The 21,796-nt window shown below is 45.0% G+C and overlaps 2 protein-coding genes and 1 pseudogene across 2 annotated transcripts in view; 2 read left to right on the top strand and 1 right to left on the bottom strand.

The window, feature by feature from the left end:
* The window catches only part of LOC120848911, a 29,222-nt gene extending 25,425 nt beyond the window's left edge, over nt 1-3,797 (top strand). The window contains exon 2 of the mRNA XM_042289338.1: nt 3,779-3,797. Within this exon, the coding sequence (XP_042145272.1) occupies nt 3,779-3,797 (19 nt within the window). The remainder of the gene's footprint in view (nt 1-3,778) is intronic.
* Nucleotides 3,798-3,809: 12 nt separating this feature from the next.
* Nucleotides 3,810-4,739, top strand: LOC115323249 (amine sulfotransferase). The gene has a single exon (XM_040501943.2). The coding sequence runs from the start codon at nt 3,810-3,812 to the stop codon at nt 4,737-4,739; it is 930 nt and encodes a 309-aa protein (XP_040357877.2).
* A 7,135-nt stretch (nt 4,740-11,874) lies between these two features.
* LOC115323240 lies at nt 11,875-12,863 on the bottom strand (annotated as a pseudogene).
* Nucleotides 12,864-21,796: the final 8,933 nt, after the last annotated feature.

The following is a 21,796-nucleotide window of genomic DNA, read 5'->3' as shown; positions in this document are numbered from 1 at the left end:
TGCAATTCAGGCTCGGGTAGCGAGCTGAAATAGTCTGGCGTAACATAAGTTGACAAGAAATACGACGCACAAATGAAGCTAGAAGTGTCTCTACAACGTCAACAACGAGCGCACGCCACACAACACAATGGCGAAAACACGGAGAGCCTTGCCGTTTCTGTCCACATAGCTTCTGCGCATGCGTGGCGTTCGGCCGTGTTGGTACACAGACCCCGAACATCCGGATAAGACACGTAAAGAAAACTAGATCCACCTTTTGTCGGAATAAACCAACAGGACCGTTTGCAAAAACATTGAACATCAAAACACCCAAACGTACAAAACAGAAAAGAAAGGACACCAAAGCAAGGCCGTGGAGGAGGAAGCAGGCGGAACTCTGGAGAGAGCAGAAGGTTTTCCTCTCTCCTCTCTAGGGTTTTGCCTGCTTCTCCCTCCCCAGCCTTCCTCTCCCTCGCCCTGCCTCCTTGAGAGGAACCTGTCGGCACTTAGGTTGGAGGGTGACCTTCCAAAACAAAACAGAACGATGAGGTTTGTAGAAATCTTAACTCGGTATGTAAACTAAGGAACGGAGCATTTACTGCATTAAAATGATGAATGATAGTGAGAGACTCTTTTACTAACCGCTTGTGATCATCTCTCTCGGTTAAGATAACTGAGGTGGACTACCAAAGAGGTAAACAATTATTGCAATCAATAACTTGTTTTTACCATTCTGAGAAGGGGTCCTTGCTCTTAACGCAACGTTTGCATTCGCTTAATCGGTCATTGAGGCTACGCTTGGTTTGCTTTATGTAACAGAGGCCACAATCAAAAGGAACTCTGCAGACTACACCCGACACATAACTGACATCCTTTTCTCTGTGCTGTTTTGTACATGAAGTTTTCCCGGAAACAAGCAGCGTCAATTTTCGCGGAAACAAGCAGCAGAGGCGAATTCCGCCAATCGCGTCGAGGCAAATCCTGGTCGTTACGTCACGAAAGGAAACCATCAGAGGGGGCCACCGAATCTTCTCGGCACTAATATACAGGGCATCCCTAGGGCCAGATCATAGCGCACTCAAGTCGGTGGGATATATCCTCGATGGCGACGTCACGCTGATGGCGCCGCGACGTTCATGCGACGTAATCACGACATTTTAGAAAGGTTCGCCACGACGTCACAACGTGAACGCCGTAATGGCGTCAGTGTCACGACCGACGTCACGTGACACTGGCGTCACGTGACATCGGTGATTAAGCAGAAAATGTGCATTACTGCGCGGACCCGGCCAGATTTTATAACGCTTCAGCCGTCTGTTGGCCGTATTCGAGGAATCGAGGCTAAGTAGGTAATTGAATCCAAGAAATGCCCAAATGGTACAGGGGATAAGAAGCGCCCGGCTCTTAATTATACATTATCTTCTAGGTTACAAACTACGCTCTCTATTAAATTTACGCCTGTTGCAGTTCACAGCCTTCTGAAAGGTGCCGTGATAAATATACATTTTGTTCTAGATTATAAATCTTGTTCAGCTTTAGATTTTATCAATCTAGAACTGAACAATCTTGTAACCTTGTATCAATTCAGTTCTAGATTTGAAATTATGTTTCAAATGAAAGTTCTACTTTTCATTCAAGATACACGTTCCGCAGTACGGGCATACCGCGACGCTTCGTTTTATAGATAAAAACGTTGTACAACGTTTTATAGATAATAACGCTGCACAACATTGAAGCAAAAACGGGAACGACAAATTGTCTCTCATAACGCAATCACTACACTCATACCTGTGAAAAATGCAGGCCGAGGGAAAACGGGCCAAGCCACCTGGAAATTAGCAGAGCGGATGTCAGAAAGCTCATGCGTCAGGTAGGTTGCAGTTGTACACACACTGCTCTACGGGGAGGAGAGCAGAGCCACGTCTTCGCCACAGTGAGACGCATTGAATGAAAGAGTTTCTAATCGGGTGGTCCGCTTCGAAGACGAAACTGTGATTGTGCGTGAGTATGAGCCTTTTTAAGTGTCCAATCTCTGCAGCCAACCATGCGAGTGTCCGTTGTAAAGAGCGAGGAAAACGTGCGTCGTACGCTCGGGCACTCAAAATAGTGCCGGGACAGAAGTTAGTTCTAGTAAGCGGTGGGAACAGGACATATTAAAACTTGGAACGCTATGTCAGTCCTTGAAGTCAACGGGAGTATGCAAGCCAGCTGGTCAAGTACATTGTAACCCTGGGGCGTGTGGAGGGACAGTCATAGCTTGACAAGCTCCTATAGATATCCCCGCTCACCATGATTGGTGATTTCCTCCTTTCCACTCGCCTCCTTTCCGGCGTTCTTTCAACTAAAGTGGAAAGAGTGGAGGACTTCGCAGGAGGGGCCCGAGCTGCAGTTCTTAGCTCGCATCAGGCTGCAGACAAACGCAAACACGGAGCTTCCTGTTTTTGTTTATCCCGGTCTTACCTACGCTTGAGGGTTACAATATTTACTCCTTGAATGAAAGCAGGTCGGTTTTATAAGGTTGAAATAGGCGTAAGACATGCAATAGAAATAAATGGCGAAATCGGTGAACACAACGAGAGAGGAATGTGTCAATCCAGCCCAGTTCGTCCTCAGCTTGTGCTGCCGGACGGCGAGCGTTCAACAAGACACGTAGAGGCTTCGCTTGCGGTTTTAGCCCAACGTTGGCTGGCATTCTGAGGCCTCCAGGAGTTTCCTTTCAAAGAACCCTGCAAGGACTTTTTTTACTGTTTTTTTGTTTTTTAATTTGCACCGAACCTGAGCGCACTGAGCGTAGTAACTTAATAAAACTTTCCTTTTCTCGAATTTCGCTTTATATTAAAAGTTATAGGCGAATTAAAATGACAAAAACAAGCAAAAAAAATAACCTACTTCATGGCGTCCTTGGTTGCTTGAGTGGCCGTGAACTAGCTCACGGCTGCCGCACTCCATGCCGTCGGCTCGAGAGGGCACCATTAAAGCATGTTCTGTATAGACCGTATGAAATGGGCAGCCAGAGCAGCTCGCATTGCATTTGCTGCGCGATTAAACACTAGTTCGGCATGACACTTCATTGGCCACAAACGACAGCAAACACGGGGTAAAGATCAGTTCAGAACGGAAGCCACTTCGCGCTGACATACCGCGAAACGGCCAAACAGCAAGCCAGACCTGCGCCGAAGGCCCTCGGAACGCCCGGAACCGGTCGGATCGTTGAGTCCGCAAACAACCGCAGCGCCGCCGCGAACATCCGAGACCTTTCTACGCTCGCCGCTCATCGGAGCCTGATCCCACTATTCCTTTCTAGTATGCACCGCCTTTTTTCTCGCTTGGTGGCGGGTATGTCGACGGGTCATTTCTGGTTTCCGGACTTAATAAACTGCGTTTGTTTCTTTTCTGATCTAAAATACTGGACAAAAACTGTTTTCATAAATAATTGAAACGGTTCGTGTCACTTATATTTTGTATTTCGACTAAAAAGAAGCTTTCAGCGGCTTTGGGCCAGTAGTAAGACCAGGACCTAAGACGTCACATTTCGCGCGCTTTTGGTACCGTGGGTCGCCTCCCTAAGTAGATTAGGTTTCCCCGTCGTACGGTTAAAATATGACGCGCTGATATTTAGTTACTCTCTTCATGCCCGCTGGTTTTCCCGAACCCCAAGAGACGTGGAAACCGCAAAAAAGGTAGACGCTGAAATATGATTGCAGGGCCCCTTTAAGAAGTACTTCTTACCAGCTTCCAGTAGATCTGGGTTTTGAACACGTATTATCTGAAATGTAATGAAAATCTTGTCTGCCCATAGGTGTCTCCAATTGCTGTGAGGATTTCCAAGCATGGAGCGTAAGAGTCGAGCTCCTCTCGTACAGCTCATTGATGGCGTCAGACGGTCCCCCTTCCTGAAGCCAACAGTCGTCCGCGAGGCCCTCAAGTACAAACCACGCGACGGGGACATAGTCCTTGTGGCGTACCCCAAAGTCGGATCCCACTGGACGCAACGCATCATCCAACTTCTCTTAGATCGCGGAGACGGCGCGTCAACCTACTCGGATTTTTTTCGACAAACTCCAGTTCTGGAATACCACGGTGCTACGGTCGTCGATGATCTGCCTTCAACGAGGTTCTTCAGGACCCATCTCCAGCTGCTCCAGAACAACTTCAACGACAAGGCGAAGTACGTGTATGTCGCTCGGAACCCATGGGACACGTGCGTGTCGCTCTACCATTATACGCGACGTGTACCCAAGCACCAGTTTGAAGACGGCACGTTCGACGACTTCTTTGAGGCCTTTGTCACTGGGGAGTTGGGCTTTGGAGAGTACTTCGATCATGTGCTCCATGGATACGCTCGGAAGGACGACCCGAACGTCTTCTTCATGACCTACGAGGAGCTGAAAGCAGATGCTCCCGGAATGGTTCTGAAACTTGCCTACTTCCTCGGCGAAGAGTACGGGAAGATGCTTGAGGGCAGCGAAGAGATATTTCAGGAGATCTTGATGAAAAGCAGCTTCGAGTTCATGAGCCGTGTGCTCGAACCTCGAGAGAAGGAGTTTTCGACACTCGTTGAAAATTCGTCTTCTTTTGCGGACAAGCTTTCCAGATCCAGACAAGAAGGACGCGAAGAGAATGACTTCAGGCTTTTTCGTAAAGGAAAGGTGAACGACTGGCCGGAACTTTTTTCATCAGATCAAATCCAACGCATGGAAGCCAGGATTGATCAAATGACGGAAGGAACGGACCTCATGAGCCTGTGGAACGTAAAATAAACCGTCATCTTACGTTTTTTCTTTGTTTTCGTAGGAGCCTTTTTGATAATCTTCAATAGATAGATAGATAAATAAACTATATTGGGCATTTAAGAGCTCGTTTTTTGGTGATCAGTCTTAGCTCTAATAATCGCACTACGCGAGTATCATGTTTTCCATTGCTCGTCGTCCAGATGAATAAATTCACATATAACAGAATTGTTGTCTGGATTCATAACCTAGCTTCCAAAATACATATGCTTACATGACTGATTTTTTCTACATTTTTCAACTTACAAGAATGTGATGGTAATGGTCGGCGAGATTTTCAGATTTTTTGTTTGTTCACGGCTTTGTCAAGAACTGAGCGGCATACGTTTTTTAGGGTTCTGTGAATATCGAATGCCGGCAACAGCAATGCATGTTAAACTTATTCCCCAAGGACAAACACGAGAATATTGTCGTAAACGATGTTTGAAGTCCACGAGCGCACGCACATATATATCTTTAACTCAAGAAACCCGGAGCTCGCTCTTGTAGCTCCTGTAAAGGATGGCTAAAAGAGCCCCGTTTTCTTAAATTACGTTGCGTTAAGGCCTGACCACACTAGCGACAACGGCGCCGCCGGTCGGTGCCGCTGGGCGGCACCGCCGTCCGGTGTCCCAAGGCAAGGAGGACCCGTTCACACAGTTGCGTTCGGAGCGACCACTACGCACGAATGCAACCGGTTGGAGCGACAAGTTACCATAGCAACGAAGCGCCAAACGGTCGTTTCGTTCGTGTTCGTTCGCAACGCAAGGAGTTGAGCCGGGCTGAACTTTTTCGTTACGTTCGGGAACGACGGGAGCGACAGACCAATCACAGGTCGAGGAGCTCGGTCGCGCGCGTTGCATGCCGGTCGTTTCAGGCTCCTTCTATTTGCAAACATGGCGTCGGTGGTGATCGTCGGCAGGACGGTGTGGTGAAGGCTCATCGTTCCCCGTAAAAGGGCTATCCTTGACTGTGAATTTTCGTCGTGTGTCGTTAGGATAACCCAGCACGTACTAGAAGGGAAGATCCACCTACTTGTGCGGCGATCTCGTGGCGGCACTCTCAAGACAGCAGAAACGCCCGTGCCGTCGTGTTTGTTTACTTCGACTACAGTGGTGCTTTCTTAGCATTTGTGTCCTCAAACATCACACGGATTTCTTTTTTGGCGCATTCCTTGCGTGTGCTCAAGTTCAAGGTATTACTGGTGCGTACCGTACAAAGGATGCGAATTTTTTACTCGTTTTCATCGCCCGAAAAAGGTGATTAGTGTTAGCAATCCTGAACGCTCGCATCGTCTGTCAAATTATATTTCTACGTTGCTATATCGTTGATAAGATTACATCGTGTATTATAATCGTAAAAAAGGCGTGTGGCGAGATTTGTACTGTTGGCAAAGTCGTGTATTAAAGTCGTGATCGTCCAAGACGGCGTACTGCATCTTTTTCTTTTTTTAATGCATGCACTACCCTGCAAGCGTATCCTGAAATAAAGAGTAATAAAGCTTGAGGTCATAGAAGACGGACTGTCTATTTTATGTTACGCAAGTGAGTGGCAGCGCGTCCCCTTCTTTTTGGAGGCACCGCTGAAACAGCTGACGGCAACGGAGAGGCGGTCGCCGTGCTGCCGACCCGCTGCGCTTGTTGCAGTGGTAGCAGGAGTGTACGCGCGGCGCAGAGCGATCGTTCCGGTCGCTCTGGTCACAACGGACGCAGTCGCGGATAACGGGTTCGTTTTAGATGTCTGAACCAGCATTTACACAGCTATTGTAGGCGCACAGCAGATCTTCGTGACTGTACGCCGTAGCCGAACCCTCGGGCTGCTCCGGTGAGGACCCCGCTACCCCGCGTCGAGCACGAAACCGTCCGCCATGTTTGTAAGCGTAGCTGGGTCGCTTCCTATTGGCTAGGAGCAGGAGCTGAAGCTCGTTTCTCATTGGCTGTTGCTTCGTATGGTTGCATGTGGTTGCATGTGTGTGTACACGTCGCGCACAGTTGTCGTTGAAGTCGCAGCGGTTGCATTCGTTCGTAAGCATAGTGGTCGCTCCGAACGCAAATGTGTGAACGGGCCTTTAGCCTCCGTTTGGCGGGCGTTAGAATCACGTGACAGCACTGGCTCTCGCGATTGCAAGCGCGCTCCCCGCCGGATTTCCCGCTCTTCCGTCGCCTGCTCTTCGTTATATTCTACCATTTCGGCTCTGAACTTTTGCATGTAGCAGCATCGAAACCGCACTCCCTGCCTACATGGTAGGTGTCCATGATGAACTGGTAATCAGTGCGAACATGATCATTCTAGCCTGCTCGTTCATCTTGCATCGTCGCCGCGCTCTGAACGGGAAGAGGCGCAGGTTTTGGGACCGGCCGAGGGGGTGACAAAAACACCGAGGCACAGGTCAGTGCATTGCTGTCCCGGCTGCGCGTTATTCCGAATTTCTCTTTTATAATTTCCCAGCGGTTGTGCTTAGCGTCCTTACCTAGGTAGTCTGGCTGCGTCTTGTCATGCAAAAAGCGAAACAGTCGTACGGTTTCAAAGAACCGTTACGTTGGGAAAGGCATTGGGGGAAATAGGGATAGCAGACGAAACGAAACAACGCTGCACTCCTTTACACCGTTAAAGACGCGCGGAGAAGCGGCTTGCGCGTTGCCGTTGCATCGCCACCACGCCATCTAATCCGCTTCCCATTGGCTGCTTTCTTCTGCGGCGAGGAATGGCGAGCTCGCATCCACGCACGGACAGGTTGCCGCGGCGTCGCCCAGCGGCGAGCGGCAAGCCTCTGCGTCGCTAATGTGGCCGGACCTTCACAGAACCTTTCAACGATATCGACGGCTAGTTTCCATGGCAACCGAGCGACGGAAGGTTCTTCGTAACATACCGTAAAGAGCTGAGTTCGGTTGAGCTTTTCCTTACGGGCTCATACGGAAGCTTACCTTGTACCAATGGGACGCAAAGAGGCGCGGCGACCACGCATGCGTGAATGGCTCCGCGACCAGGAGGGTTGCCAGGCTGGGCTTTAAATACCCCATTCGGGATATTTATGTTTGTATTTGGCGGGATAACCTGGTGGCTGGCGCTCTGGCAGTTTGGCTATCTTTGGGCAATTTCATACCCGAAATTTAAGCTATTTTAAGGCATTTGGTTTCAAAGCTTTAAACACGTATGGCATTCTTGAGCGAGGTAACAAACAAGGATAAACTCAAGAGAGTAGGAAAGAAAACTATCCGAATCAAAAGTGCGAAGACGCGATTATTTTTATCTGAAGTATTGCCGTCTGAAGTTTTTTTGGCGGGTCTTAATGCTGCTGTGATGTAACCGTGCTGCGCCATTTGTACTGAAAACTTGTAATGTTTGGTCTACTTTTTGCATCTTTTATGTCATGTATTATGTCATCAGGGTTCCAAAAATATATTTCAAATACCTCGCATGGAGTTGTGTATCTGGGCTATTTTTGTAGTTCTATATTTGGATTTGTTTGGGCTATATATCTCATAATAATTTGGCGGGTCAGTCTGCGAGTACCTGGCAACCCTGGCGACCAGCTGTGTTTTGCAAAATGGCGACGCCGAGCAATACGGCGAGGCCTTGTCGACGCCGGCGATGGAAACCCTGGTTTCTAACGTCTCGATCTGGATGCTGAAACTCGCTGAACATTCCTCAAAAAGGAAAAAGAAATTGAACCCATTGTGGCGGCAGAGGCGCACCGCGTCGCCGAAAAATCAGCAACATTGCGGCAAAAGCTTGCGCTATAATCTCCCCATCAACATTGCTGTCTGATTAGGCGATAGGGCCCTTAAAACGCAGTGGTCAAAAAGCTTTTGCATCACATTCAGGCTATCATGCGATATACTCAAAGTACTGCCAGGTAAAGACATGCCGCTAGAAGCAAGCATGCACACAAGAATGGACCCTTTTAACAAATTCAGTGTCATCTAGTTGCTCAAATATCACTCTAAACATTTTTGTGCTGATGGGGGTCAAACATAGCAACTTAGGCACTTAGGTAAGACACAAGCTACACTATCATCGTCTTTATCGGAACGATGAATTATCAGATTGGTTTAAAAATATAATCAGTGTGGAGCATTGAAAAAAAAAAAAATATTTGAGCAAGATAAGCGAGAGCGCGTTTACATTACGGAGCAATCATTGAGCACACGGTCGGAGCACACGAAAGATAATGTTGCCACTATCACACTGTAAGACTGCGAACTTTTTAACCATATCCGGTTGATGTAACGAATCGTTTTGCCAAGCATTTTAGCTCTTGTTTCAATACTAACGATTGCTCGCTGCCATACTTGGATACAAACTGCACAGATTTTTTGTCTCTCGTTCCAATAGACGAAAGTGAAGTATTGGAGGCCATTAGAAAATTGGAACCGAAGTTATCTGCAGGGGCGGATGGTGAATTCCAAATTTTATATAGTAAAGGGTTGTGCTCGACTACTTTGTCCAGTGTTGCTTCATATCTTTAATTTGTCAATTAAGTCTGAAAATTTTCCTGTCGCTCGTAAATGATAAGTTGTAGATCCGTTGCACAAATCGGGCGACCGTCAGATGGTTATTAATCATCGGCCTGTTTCTCTACTTTCTTGTCTACAAAAGAAATATACCATACAGTCAAATGCTACGCTTACGACGCTTATGTTCAGAAGATAAGGATTCTGATATAAAAGCTAGAGCACTAGGAGAGGATTTTATTAACCGTGGATACCCCTTACCGCTATTAAATAATTCTATATAAAAAAGTCGAGCGATCTCTCGGAACGCGTGTTTAGTAGAGCGGCCGAAAAGAAATAACCTTGAATTACGACTAATCTTGCCTTACCAGTCTAAACTTCCAAACATAAACAATATTCTTAGACAACACATGAATATTTTACACACGGACACAGCTTTAAAGGCGGTTATCCCTCGACCACCAGGTATAGCGTTTAAGAAACCACGTAATTTATTAGATTTTTTTTAAACAGTCCCGAAACTCCATCGGATATAGCCTGGTCCCTCGTGGTTGCATAACATGCAATCATAACCAATGCAGTTTATGTGTGGACATAATTACAGCTAACTCTATTCGTAGCACAGCAAATAACTTTAACTGGAAAATAAATGGTACCTTTGATTGTAATTCGGAAAATGTTATGTATTTGATTCAACGTAAACAAATGCCAAATTCAATACATAGGAGAAACTAAAACAAGCATAAGAAAACGCATGAATCTACATAGAAGTCACATACGTAAACACGTTGCCGGACCAGTTTCTCGTCACTTAAACTCAGCAGGACATAACGGACTTTCTGATTTTAATTTTATCATACTCCAGGGGGGCTTTTAAACCACCAGAGATCGAAAGAAATAAAAAAAATCTGAATTTATTTATAAATTTAATACTTTAGAACCGAAGGGCCTTAGCAGTTCGAAAGGGTCATTGACGTCTTTTTTCATGGACATTTAATTGAGATCTTCTAATCAGTGCCGCACTGTTGCTTTTTTTTTTTTTTTCTCGCTTCACCGTTTAATGCGACACGAGCAAACGATTAACATTGGGCCTTTCATTGGCTTCACATGACACCAGGTATAGTTGGCTTATGTCCAACCACATGTCCCGAAAACTGGTTTTGTGATAAAAATGGCGTTAATAATATTATATTTAATTACTTCCATACCATTTGCTGCTTTTTTATCGGGATATATTAAACTTTTAAGCGAGAATTTAGTTGAGTAGATACCCGCTAAACGGTAAGCATTTTTTTTTCCGGCCGTTTTTTCTTTGATTGAAAGAAAAGGAGAACGAAGTGATCTTGCTTAGACTGACGAAGAGCCTACCAGGCTCGAAACGTTTCTGCAGCTCTCCTTTTTTGGCGACCTCTCCGACCAACTCCATAAGGGCAAATATTGTTTGAATATATATATATATATATATATATATATTTATTTATTTACTTATTTATTTATTTATCTTTTAAGCTTCAACTTTTAGATAACATTGCTCGATAACTATGCGCGTTGAGTAGGAATACGTTGCCAGCGGTTGATCGAGCTCGACCGACATGTGTTAGAAATACTAAACTGGTTTAACAGCTGGCACGTTTCCAGCTGCAGATGCCCACCCACACGTGGCTTGACGTAAAGGTAAATGTTTTTTTTTTTTTTACTCTGGTGGCATAGGCGACCCCTTTTTATAGTTGCGAATCTGTTTTATAGTAGCTAGCAGGTTAAGAGCCCCGTAAATGTTTCGTCTCCAGCACGTGCACGTGGCCTCCTGCCGGGCTTTTGCTGCGCGTGCGACAAAATGGCGTCTAAGGCAGAATGCTCACACTGGAGGGATTCTGGGTTCAATCCCCACCCCTGCCCGTTTCGATCTGAATGAGCATCGTATTCCGGCGTGCGGTCGTGCCACCGGTTTCAGAACGCGCATAGCGCAAGCGCGCATGCGCACAGGCAGTGGTTTCGTTTTAGAATCGCAAAAAAACGGGAAAAAGCAAAATTTCGAGAGTGTGATGTTGAGATGAACTTTTAAAAAAATATATTATATTTTTAAGAATACGTAATTTGTATTTAGTAAAATAATATGCAGTTATAACTAAAGTTGAATGAGGTTTGATTCATTATTGTTTTGTTTAGTTTTTAGTAATGAGCGCCTCCGACCTAAAAAACGCATGCCGCGCAGTTCTTGACAAACCCGTGAACAAACAAAAAATCTCAAAATCTCGTCGACCATTAATATCGCATTCTCGTAAGTTGAGAAATGTAGAAAAAATCTGTCATGTAAGCATATGTATTTTGGAAGTATATACAGTCAGATCTCATTAATTCAAGTTCGAGGGGAACCGAAAATTTGTTTGAATAAAGCAAAGTTTGAATCACCGGGAGTTTCCTCCCACAGACACGCATAGGATGGGACCTGCATATTAATTTGAATTATCTACAAGTTTGAATTAAGAGAGTTTGAATTAACGAGATTCAACTGTATAGGTTATGAACCCAGATAACATTTCTGTTATATGTGAATTTATTCAACTGGACGACGAGCAATGGAAAACATGACACTCGCGTAGTGCGATTATCAGAGCTAACACTGATCACCAAAAAGCGAGCTCTTAAAGGCTCTATATATTTTATGTATCTATCTATTGAAGATTATCAAAAAGGCTCCTACGAAAACAAAAACCAAACGTAAAATGACGATTTATTTTACGTTCCACAGGCTCATGAGGTCCGTTCCTTCCGTCATTTGATCAATCCTGGCTTCCATGCGTTGGATTTGATCTGATGAAAAGAGTTCCGGCCAGTCGTTCACCTTTCCTTTACGAAAAAGCCTGAAGTCATTCTCTTCGCGTTCTTCTTGTCCGGAGCTGGAAAGCTTGTCCGCAAAAGAAGACGAATTTTCAACGAGTGTCGAAAACACCTTCTCTCGAGGTTCGAGCACACGGCTCATGAACTCGAAGCTGCTTTTCATCAAGACCTCCTGAAATATCTCTTCGCTGCCCTCAAGCATCTTCCCGTACTCTTCGCCGAGGAAGTAGGCAAGTTTCAGAACCATTCCGGGAGCATCTGCTTTCAGCTCCTCGTAGGTCATGAAGAAGACGTTCGGGTCGTCCTTCCGAGCGTATCCATGGAGCACGTGATCGAAGTACTCTCCACAGCACAACTCTCCATTAACAAAGGCCTTCAAGAAGTCGTCGAACGCGCCGCCTTCAAACTTGTACTTGGGTACACGTCGCATAAAATGGTATAGCGACACACACGTGTCCCACGGGTTCCGAGAGACATACACATACTTCGCCTTGTCGTTGAAGTTGTCCCGGAGCAGATGGAGATGTGTCCTGAAGAACGTCGGTGGAGGCATAGCATCGACGACCGCAGCACCGTGGCATTCCAGAACTGGGGTTCGTCGAAAAAAATCCGAGTAGGTTGACGCGCCGTCTCCGCGATCTAAAAGAAGTTGGATGATGCGTTGCGTCCAGTGGGACCCGACCTTGGGGTACGTCACAAGGACTATGTCCCCGTCGCGTGGTTTGTACTTGAGAGCCTCGCGGACGACTGAAGGTTTCAAAAAGGGGGACCTTCTGACGCCATCAATGAGTTGTACCAGAGGAGCTCGACTCTTACGCTCCATGCTTGGAAATCCTCACAGGAATGGGAGACACCTATGGGCGGACAAGATTTTCATTACATTTCAGATAATACGTGTTCAAAACCCACATCTACGCGAAGCTGGCAAGAAGAACTTCTTAAAGGGGCCCTGCAATCCTATTCAAGCGTCTACCTTTTCGCGGTTTCCACGTCTCTTGGGGTTAGGGCAAGCCAGCGGGCACCGTGAGAGAGTAACTAAATATTAACTAAATATCAGTGCGTCATATTTTAACCGGACGACGCACAAACCTCCTCTACTTACGGGGGCGACCCGCGGTACTGAAAGCGCGCGAAATGTGACGTCTTAGGTCCTGGGATTACTACTGGTCAGAGCCGCTAAAAGGTTCTTTTTAGTCGAAATACAAAATATAAGTGACACGAACCGTTTCAATTATTTATGAAAACAGTTTTTGTCCAGTATTTTAGATCGGAAAAGAATCAAACGCAGTTTATAAAGTCCGGAAACCAGAAATGACCCGTCGACATACCCGCCACCAAGTGATAAAAAAGGCGGCGCATACTAGAAAGGAATTGTGGGATCAGGCTCCGATGAGCGGCGAGCGTAGAAAGGTCTCGGATGTACGCGGCGGCGCTGCGGTCGCTTATGGACTCGAGGATCTGACCGGTTCCGGGAGTTCCGAAGGCTTTCGGCGCAGGTTTGGTTTGCTGTTTGGTCGTTTCGCGGAATGGCAGCGCGAAGTGGCTCCCGTCCTGAACTTATCTTTACCTTGTGTTTGCTGTCGTTTGTGGCCAATGAAGCGTCATGCCGAATTAGTGTTTAATCTCGCAGCAAATATAATGCGAGCAGCTCTGACTGCCCGCTTCATACAGCCTATCCAGAACATGCTTTAGTGGCGCCCTCTCGAGCCGTCGACACGGTGTGCGGCAGCCGTGAGCGCTCGCTGAGCTCACTACCCCGCCTCTAGTTCACGGCCACTCAAGCAACCAAGGACGTAATGAAGGAGGTTATTTTTTGCTTGTTTTTGTAATTTTAATTTGCCTATAACTTCTAAACTAAAACAAAATTCGAGAAAAGAAAGGTTTCATTAAGTTACTGCGTTCAGTGTGCTCAGGTTCGGTGCAAATTAAAAAAGAAAAAAAGTAAAAAGGTCTTTGCAGGGTTCCTTGAAAGGAAACTCCTGGAGGCCTCAGAATGCCAGCCAACGTTGGGCTAAAACCGCAAGCGAAGCCTCTATATGTCTTGTTGAACGTTCGCCATGCGGTAGCACGAGCTGAGGACGAACTGGGCTGGATTGACCCATTTCTTGGTCATTGTGTTCACCGATTTGGCCGTTTATTTCTATTGCATGTATTACCCCTATTTCAACCCTATAGAACCAACCTGGTCCTATTCAAAGAGTAATTATTGTAACCCTCAAGCGTAGGTAAGACCGGGATAAACAAAAACACGAAGCTCCGTGTTTGCGTTTGTCTGCAGCCTGATGCGAGCTAAGAACTGCAGCTCGGACCCCTCCTGCGAAGTCCTCCACTCTTTCCACTTTAGTTGAAAGAACGCCGGAAAGGAGGCGAGTGGAAAGGAGGAAACCACCAATCATGGTGAGCGGGGATATCTATAGGAGCTTGTCAAGCTATGTCTGTCCCTCCACACGCCCCAGGGTTACAATGTACTTGACCAGCTGGCTTGTATAAACCTTTTCTGTGTACCCTAGTCCCCAGCCACCTCATAGGCGTATCCGGTATGGGCGACGAAAAAATACTAAAACGTTTCAACCTGCAACTAGTAAAAAAAATAAGTGGGAGGCCAAACGATAATGTGTCACGGTTACGCTTATCTCCTAAGTGTCTTCTACCTGCGTGTCCACGGCAAAACAATGTTTTCGCCCATACTGGAAGTGACGACAATTCAAGATGGCGGCGCCCCTGAAGAAAGGGTCTCTACTCCCGTTGATTTCAAGGATAGACATAGCGTTCCGGGTTTTAATGTGTCCTCTTCCCACCGCTTACTAGAACTAACTTCTGTCCCGGCACTATTTTGAGTGCTCGAGCATACGACGCACGTTTTCTTCGCTCTTTACAACGGACACTCGCATGTTTGGCTGCAGAGATGGGACACTCAGAAAGGCTCATACTCACGCACAATCACAGTTTCGTCTTCGAAGCGGACCACCCGATTAGAAACTCTTTCATTCAATGCGTCTCACTGTGGCGAAGACGTGGCTCTGCTCTCCTCCCTGTAGAGCAGTGTGTGTACAACTGCAATCTACCTGACGTATGCGTTTTCTGACATCCGCTCTGCTAATTTCCAGGTGGCTTGGCCCGTTTGCCCTCGGCCTGCATTTTGCACAGGCATGCATGTGGTGATTGCGTTATGAGAGACAATTTGTCGTTCCCGTTTTTGCTTCAATGTTGTGCAACTTTGTTATATATAAAACAAAGCGTTGCGGTATGCCTGTACTGCGGATTGTGTAACTTGAATGAAAAGTAGAACTTTCATTTGAAACATAATTTCAAATCTAAAACTGAATTGATACAAGATTACAAGATTGTTCAGTTCTAAATTGATAAAATCTAGAACTGAACAAGATTTATAATCTAGAACAAAATGTATATTTATCACAGAACCTTTTTTTTTCTTTATTTGTTTCGCGGGTTTGCCGCGTAGGGGGCAGAGATAAAGGCGTGGTGTCTGACAAAGCCTCTGCCCCCTAAAGTCCAGCAGCTCAAAGTAGTTACATAATAACAGATTCTACAACACATTATACAGTTAAAATAAAACAAGAGAAACAAGTCAAAGAAACAAGAAGAATAGACACTATATTCGTTTGCTAAAAAAAACTCTATAAACGAGTGTTGGTCGTAAGAAACCAAAAACAGTAACAACAAACAGTAACAACAAAAAGACTAGAATGCAATCTTGTGTTCCTCCGACATCAGCATCACAAGCAAGTTCACATGAAGGAATACAATGAAAACAAATCTTTGAAATTAGCTATACCTAGTGATTGTATTCTTGGTGAAATACACTATCCAAATGAAAATGCGATTTCACTGCCAACCAGGAAACTTCTACAATCCCTTTTAAAACCAGGTAACGTGTTGTTAAAGTTACTGTTGAAGTCCGTTCTATTTAGAGTTTTAGTTGTTTGAAAAATGAAAGCTTGTTGACCATACTTGGTTCTTATGGCCGGCATCCTTCGCTTGGATTTCTAATCAGATATGCACTAAGGCTATTTGCTGGTGTGGTGTAAAGTCTATTTTTATGTATTCATAGTGAAAGTTTGAAGTAATATATTTGATCTGCTTTAAGAATATTAGATTTGATGAAGAGTGGTTGTGTTCTTAAATTTCTGGGCATCCCCTTTATAATTTTCACACATTCGTAATTTTTTTTTTGCAAAATGATAATTTTGTTATAATTCGCCGCCGTCGTCGTTCCCCAGACCAGAATACCATAACAAATTTTGGAGTAGAATAAGGATAAATACAATGTGTGTTTTAACCAGGTCGGTATCAAATTTTGTATTCTATAAATGCATCCTGTTACCCGGGATAAATCAGCATTTAGTTTGTTTATATGGCAATTCCATGATAGATCCTCAGCAAACCAGACGCCCAAAAATTTTTGTTCTGGTACCTGCTCCAATGTTGTGCCCTCGTATATTACATTAATGGAACTATAGTCTTGCTTATTTGCTGGTTTAAAAATGATATACTTAATTTTTAGTATTTAATTGTTGACGATTTATTTACAACCATACTGATAATTTCGAAAGATATTCATTAGCCAGCTTCTCGACGCCCTTCTTCTTCGCACCAGCAAAGAATATATTTGTGTCGTCTGCATACATTATTAGTTCAGGGGAACCTGGTATTGCCGTAATGTCATTAATGTACACGAGGAATAATAGAGGGCCTAAAAAGGAGCCTTGAAGAACACCATGTCGTATTTTCAATTTATTAGATGAATGGTCATTTATAGATACATATTGAAAACGATCTGGAAGATACATCTTTAGCGCAACTCCTCGCAACCGTAGATTTCAAGTTTTTTTAATAGAATATTGTGCTGCACAGTATCAAACGCTTTTTGTAAGTCTAAAAAAGCTCCAAGAGGCAATAATTTGTTTTCAATATTTTCAACAATTTTATCCTTTATATCAATTAGTGCTTGTTCCGCAGACCTATTTTTCTGAAAACCGTATTGAGCCTGCGGTTTTGTTTGGTGCTTCTGAAAAAAACTCGTTAGCCCGTCATTGATAATGCGCTCAGAAATCTTTCAAAATACTGGAAGAACCGAAATCGGCCTTTAATTATTAATATTTGCCCCTCCTCCTCCCTTATACACAGGGATTACTTTGGCTATTTTTAATTCTTCGGGAAAATCACCAGACTCTAGCATCATATTTATTATATGGGACCAAATGGGACTTATAATGCCCGCGGTCTGCTTTATAGGTAAAGATTTTATTCCATCATCTCCAGCGGCAACATAATTTTTTAAGTTTCTAATTATTCTTTGCACTTCATTTGAAGTAGTTGGAATTAGCATGATAGACTGCATCTGATTCATCGTGGACACACTGTTATCTGCGCTGACACTATTCCCCATGTACAGTACGTGCCTACGTCAATAAAATGCCGATTCATTTCGTCTGCTAGTTCTTTTCCAGACACATTTCTATTGTCTATTAAGATTTCCTTCAAGCTATATCGTGTTGACCTTCTATTGGTTAAATCATTTACGGTGTCCCATACCTTTCTACTATCATTGTGATGATGCAGAAACTTATTTTGATAATAATCGCACTTCGCGCTCTTCAGATCGGTGTTCAGTTTGTTTCGATACCTTTTGAATTTAGTTAAAAGAGAGGGATCCCGACTTATGATGAAAGCATGATACTTGCGGTTTTTTTCTTTTATTCTTTTATACAGGTCGCCAGATACCCACGGTTTTCTTATCTTCTTCCTTCTTTTTATCTCTCGCAGTGGAAAGGCAGCATCATAATTTTGACTAAATTTAGTCTCAAAGATTTTATAGGCACGGTCCGAGTCACGTTCTTCGTAGACGTCATCCCAACTTTCTTGTTCTATAAGGCAGCGAAAAGTTTGTAGTGAGCCGTCATTTATTGGGCGGTGCCAAAACGTTTGTTTTTCGTTGTTGTGCTCCCCAGTTAAATAAGACCCAAAGCAGAAGATGGGAAAATGGTCACTAAGGTCGTATAATATAGCGCCAGCTGTAATATGACCACTATCTAGGTTTGTAATGCAGACGTCAAGAGATGTAGCAGTGTCGGTAGCCACCCTGGTTAGCAGTGTTCTCACATTGTGACAGGCATACTGATGGATGATGTCGCGTAATTCTCTCACATGACGGTCACCTGAAAGTGTGTCGATGTTCACATCTCCGAGAATAATGAATGACACAGTTAACGACCCGAGGATGCATAGTGCGTTTTCAAGAAGTTGCGTAAATTCAAATATATTGCCGGAGGGTGGTCTGTACAAGGCAGCAACTACAGTATTTGACGTTCTAATGAATAAGCTTTCGAAATTTTCATCCATTCTTGTTAGGTCATTCATAACTTGAGACTGTAGGTTATTTTTGAGATAAATGGCTATGCCACCGCCCCTTTTTTCATCTCTGCTCAGATGTTCGCATTTATAACCCTGCAGGTTTGGTGGTGTGTCTTCTTTAGATAACCAGGTTTCAGTGAGTACTATGGCTTCAAATTTCGCACTCAATGAGTGTAAAAATATTTCTAGGTCATCTACCTTATTTTTTATGCTTCTTGTATTTAACTGTATAGATTTAAACTCTTTCACCTTTTCCATATTTTTTTATTAAATGCCTGACAATCGTAATAGTTACAATCAGGTTTAGTGTCCTCCATTAGAATGGCTTTGCGCGTATCCCGAGGGTGTAGTCATCTTATTTAGTTTGTTATTTTTTCAACGCCAGCCAGGTTAGCAATCCTTAGAACATTTGCTTGCTCATTCTTTCTCGCGAAGATTTTCCCGCTCGTGGACCACGCAAACTTCCAGCCAACCGTTTTTTTTCTTGGCTACAGCGGCACCCAAAAGGTTTTTGTTTGAACTCGTCAGATTTTCGTTGACGTAAACAAGACTTCTGTTCCCACCATAGTCAAGATTTTCAGTTGTCATTCTCTGCTTTTTGGCTTTTCGAAGAATTTTATCTCGCTTCGTGCGTTGCACGAAGCGAACAATTATGTTCTTTTCTGAGGGCTTGAAGGTGGGGATCCCTGAACGAGTCAAGGATCGGCTCGTTCAGGAGACTCCCAATTCTTTTGACAACGTCACATGCATCACCTTCCTCTGGCACTCCTTTTATTTCAAGGTTATAACATCCTTGATACTGCTCAAGTTCTTCAATTTTTTCAGAAGGCTGTGAACTGCAACAGGCGTAAATTTAGTAGAAAGCGTAGTTTGTAACCTAGAACAATAATTAAGAGCCCAGCGCTTCTTATCCCCTCAACCATTTGTGCGTTTCTTTGATTCAGTTGCCCCAGTTAGCCTCCATTCCTCGAATACGGCCACCAGACGGCTGAAGTGTTATGAAACCTGGCTGGGTCAGCGCAATAATGCACATTTTCTGCTTAATCACCGATCTCACGGGACGCCAGTGTCACGTGACGTCGGTCGTGACACTGACGCCATCACGGCGTTCACGTTGTGACGTCATGGCGAACCTTTCTAAAACGTGGTGATGACGTCACATGAACGTTGTGGCGTCATCAGCGTGACGTCGCCATCGAGGCTATATCCCACCGACTCGATGACGCCATGATCTGGCCCTAGAGATGCCCTGTATATTAGCGCCGAGGAGATTCGGTGGCACGCTCTGATGGTTTCCTTTCGTGAAATAACGACCAGGATTTGCCTCGACGCGATTGGCAGGATTTGCCTCTGCTGCTTGTTTCCGCGAAAATTTGCTGCTTGTTTCAGCAAATATTGACGCTGCTTGTTTCCGGGAAAATTTCATGTACAAAACAGCACATAGAAAAGGATGCCAGTTGTGTGTCGGGTGTAGTCTGCAGAGTTCCTTTTGATTGTGGCCTCTGTTACTTAAAGCAAACCAAGCGTAGCCTCAATGACCGATTAAGCGAATACAAACGTTGCGTTAAGAACAAGGACCCCTTCTCAGAATGGTGAAAACAAGTTATAGAGTGCAATAATCGTTTACCTCTTTGGTAGTCCACCACCCCAAACGAGATGATCACAAGCGGTTAGTAAAAGAGTCTCTCGCTATCATTAATCATGGTAATGAAGTAAATGCTCCGTTCCTTAGTTTAGATACCGAGTTAAGATTTCTACAAACCTCATCGTCTTGTTTTGTTTTGGAAGGTCACCCTCCAACCTAAGTGTCGGCATGTTTCTTTGTTATAGTCCGTTGCAACTGAGGAAGGCAGGGCGAGGGAGAGGAAGGCTGGGGAGGGAGAAGCAGACAAAACGCTGGAGAGGAGAGGGGAAAACCTTCTCCTCTCTCCTGAGTTCCGCCTGCTTCCTCCTCCACGGCCTTGCTTTCCCTGGCCCTACCTTCTGTTGCAATGGAAAATACACCAACTCATCTTTACAAAAAAACCGGAGCGCCCCTACCGGACGCCACCGGCGCTGCGCATGCCCGATGGGGGTGTGGGCAAGAAGCTTGCCGGTACAGATAAACAAACCATCGAAATGCGATGTTGTCGGCGTCGATGTGAGTCCCCTTGCCTTTTTCGCGTTCGAATTGTTGATTCTACGTCTTCCTGGGCAATGTCTAACTACTTGAGCGGCCTCGGCGAAATTTCCGAGGCTCGTTACACCGCAAAACTTCTCGTGAATAATGTGACATGCGGTCAGATTTCGCTTGTAATTTACTGTCGCGACATCGCTTGGGCTGCAAGAGCGTGAGCCGTAGCTGAGATCGTCGACGTCGATACTGAAAATCGCAAGAAGAATCGGACCAAGTGAATGAGGCATAACAAGTCGGTGATGAACACTGGTAACAATGATCAACATCTCCTTGTATCTACTGTTTACACCGAGCCTGCTTACCATCCTTCAAACGTAAGCCCTTGAGACTTGCACTTACTTCTTATCGCAAGTACGGCAGACGACAGTTAGACGACAGTTAGAACAATCAGGCGGCCTTTTGAACTTGAAGACGCAGTGAACGTAATCCGCAGGTGGTCCGTAGAACTTGACGGTTTTCTGGGGTTCATGTTGGAACAAAACAAATAAATCTGATGACCCCACGTATCCGTGAATTCAACCCAAAGTCCTTCGCGCCCAAGCAATCGTGGTCCGACGGCGTCTGGTTTTCCCTTTTCACGGCACACATCCACGCTTTCGGACGAACCGAGCACATGAAAACTGACCTTCAAACCTTTCTCGACACTTTTGGTACAACCCCAGTCTCGGCGTTTTGTCGAGAAGACAGGTTTTTGTCTGGTTCTTTTCAAAACAACGCATGAATACACGTCTGCATGGGGACTTCCGCCCACAGCCACAGGCCGGAAGTGCGCCCGACGCGCCACCACCGCGCAGTGACGTAACAGAGATAAGTTCGTGCATAGCAATACTCACCTATCTTTTTGTGTTCTTTCTTTTCTGTTGTGTACGTTCGGTTTGGGTGTTTTGATGTTCAATGTTTTTGCCAGCGGTCCTGTTGGTTTGTTCCGACAAAACGTGTATCTAGTTTTCTTTACGTGTTTTATCCGGTTGTTCGGTTGGCATACTTCAGGTTCAACCCAACTCCTTTTTTTGCTTCGGCTTTGTGCCAAGTACTTTGAGTTGCGCTTGTGTAAAGGGTGTTACGGCCGGTAGCTTGCGCCCCTCAACCCTTTGAGAATTTCTTGGATTATATTTCTCCCCTTAGCCTCCGTTCCTCCAATACGGCCTCCAGGCGGCTGATGCGTTGTAAGAGATGGCTGGGTCCGCGTAGTAGCGCACATTTTT

The sequence above is a fragment of the Ixodes scapularis genome, unplaced genomic scaffold, assembly GCF_016920785.2.
Source record: "Ixodes scapularis isolate PalLabHiFi unplaced genomic scaffold, ASM1692078v2 PGA_scaffold12__126_contigs__length_90152505, whole genome shotgun sequence".
Lineage (NCBI taxonomy): Eukaryota > Metazoa > Arthropoda > Arachnida > Ixodida > Ixodidae > Ixodes > Ixodes scapularis.
Note: the sequence above shows the minus strand (reverse complement) of the source record. Positions and strands in the feature narration are given on the sequence as shown.

Coding starts and splice junctions, on each gene's coding strand:
- LOC115323249 (XM_040501943.2), top strand. CDS start 3,810: ATGGAGCGTAAGAGTCGAGCTCCTCTCGTACAGCTCATTGATGGCGTC.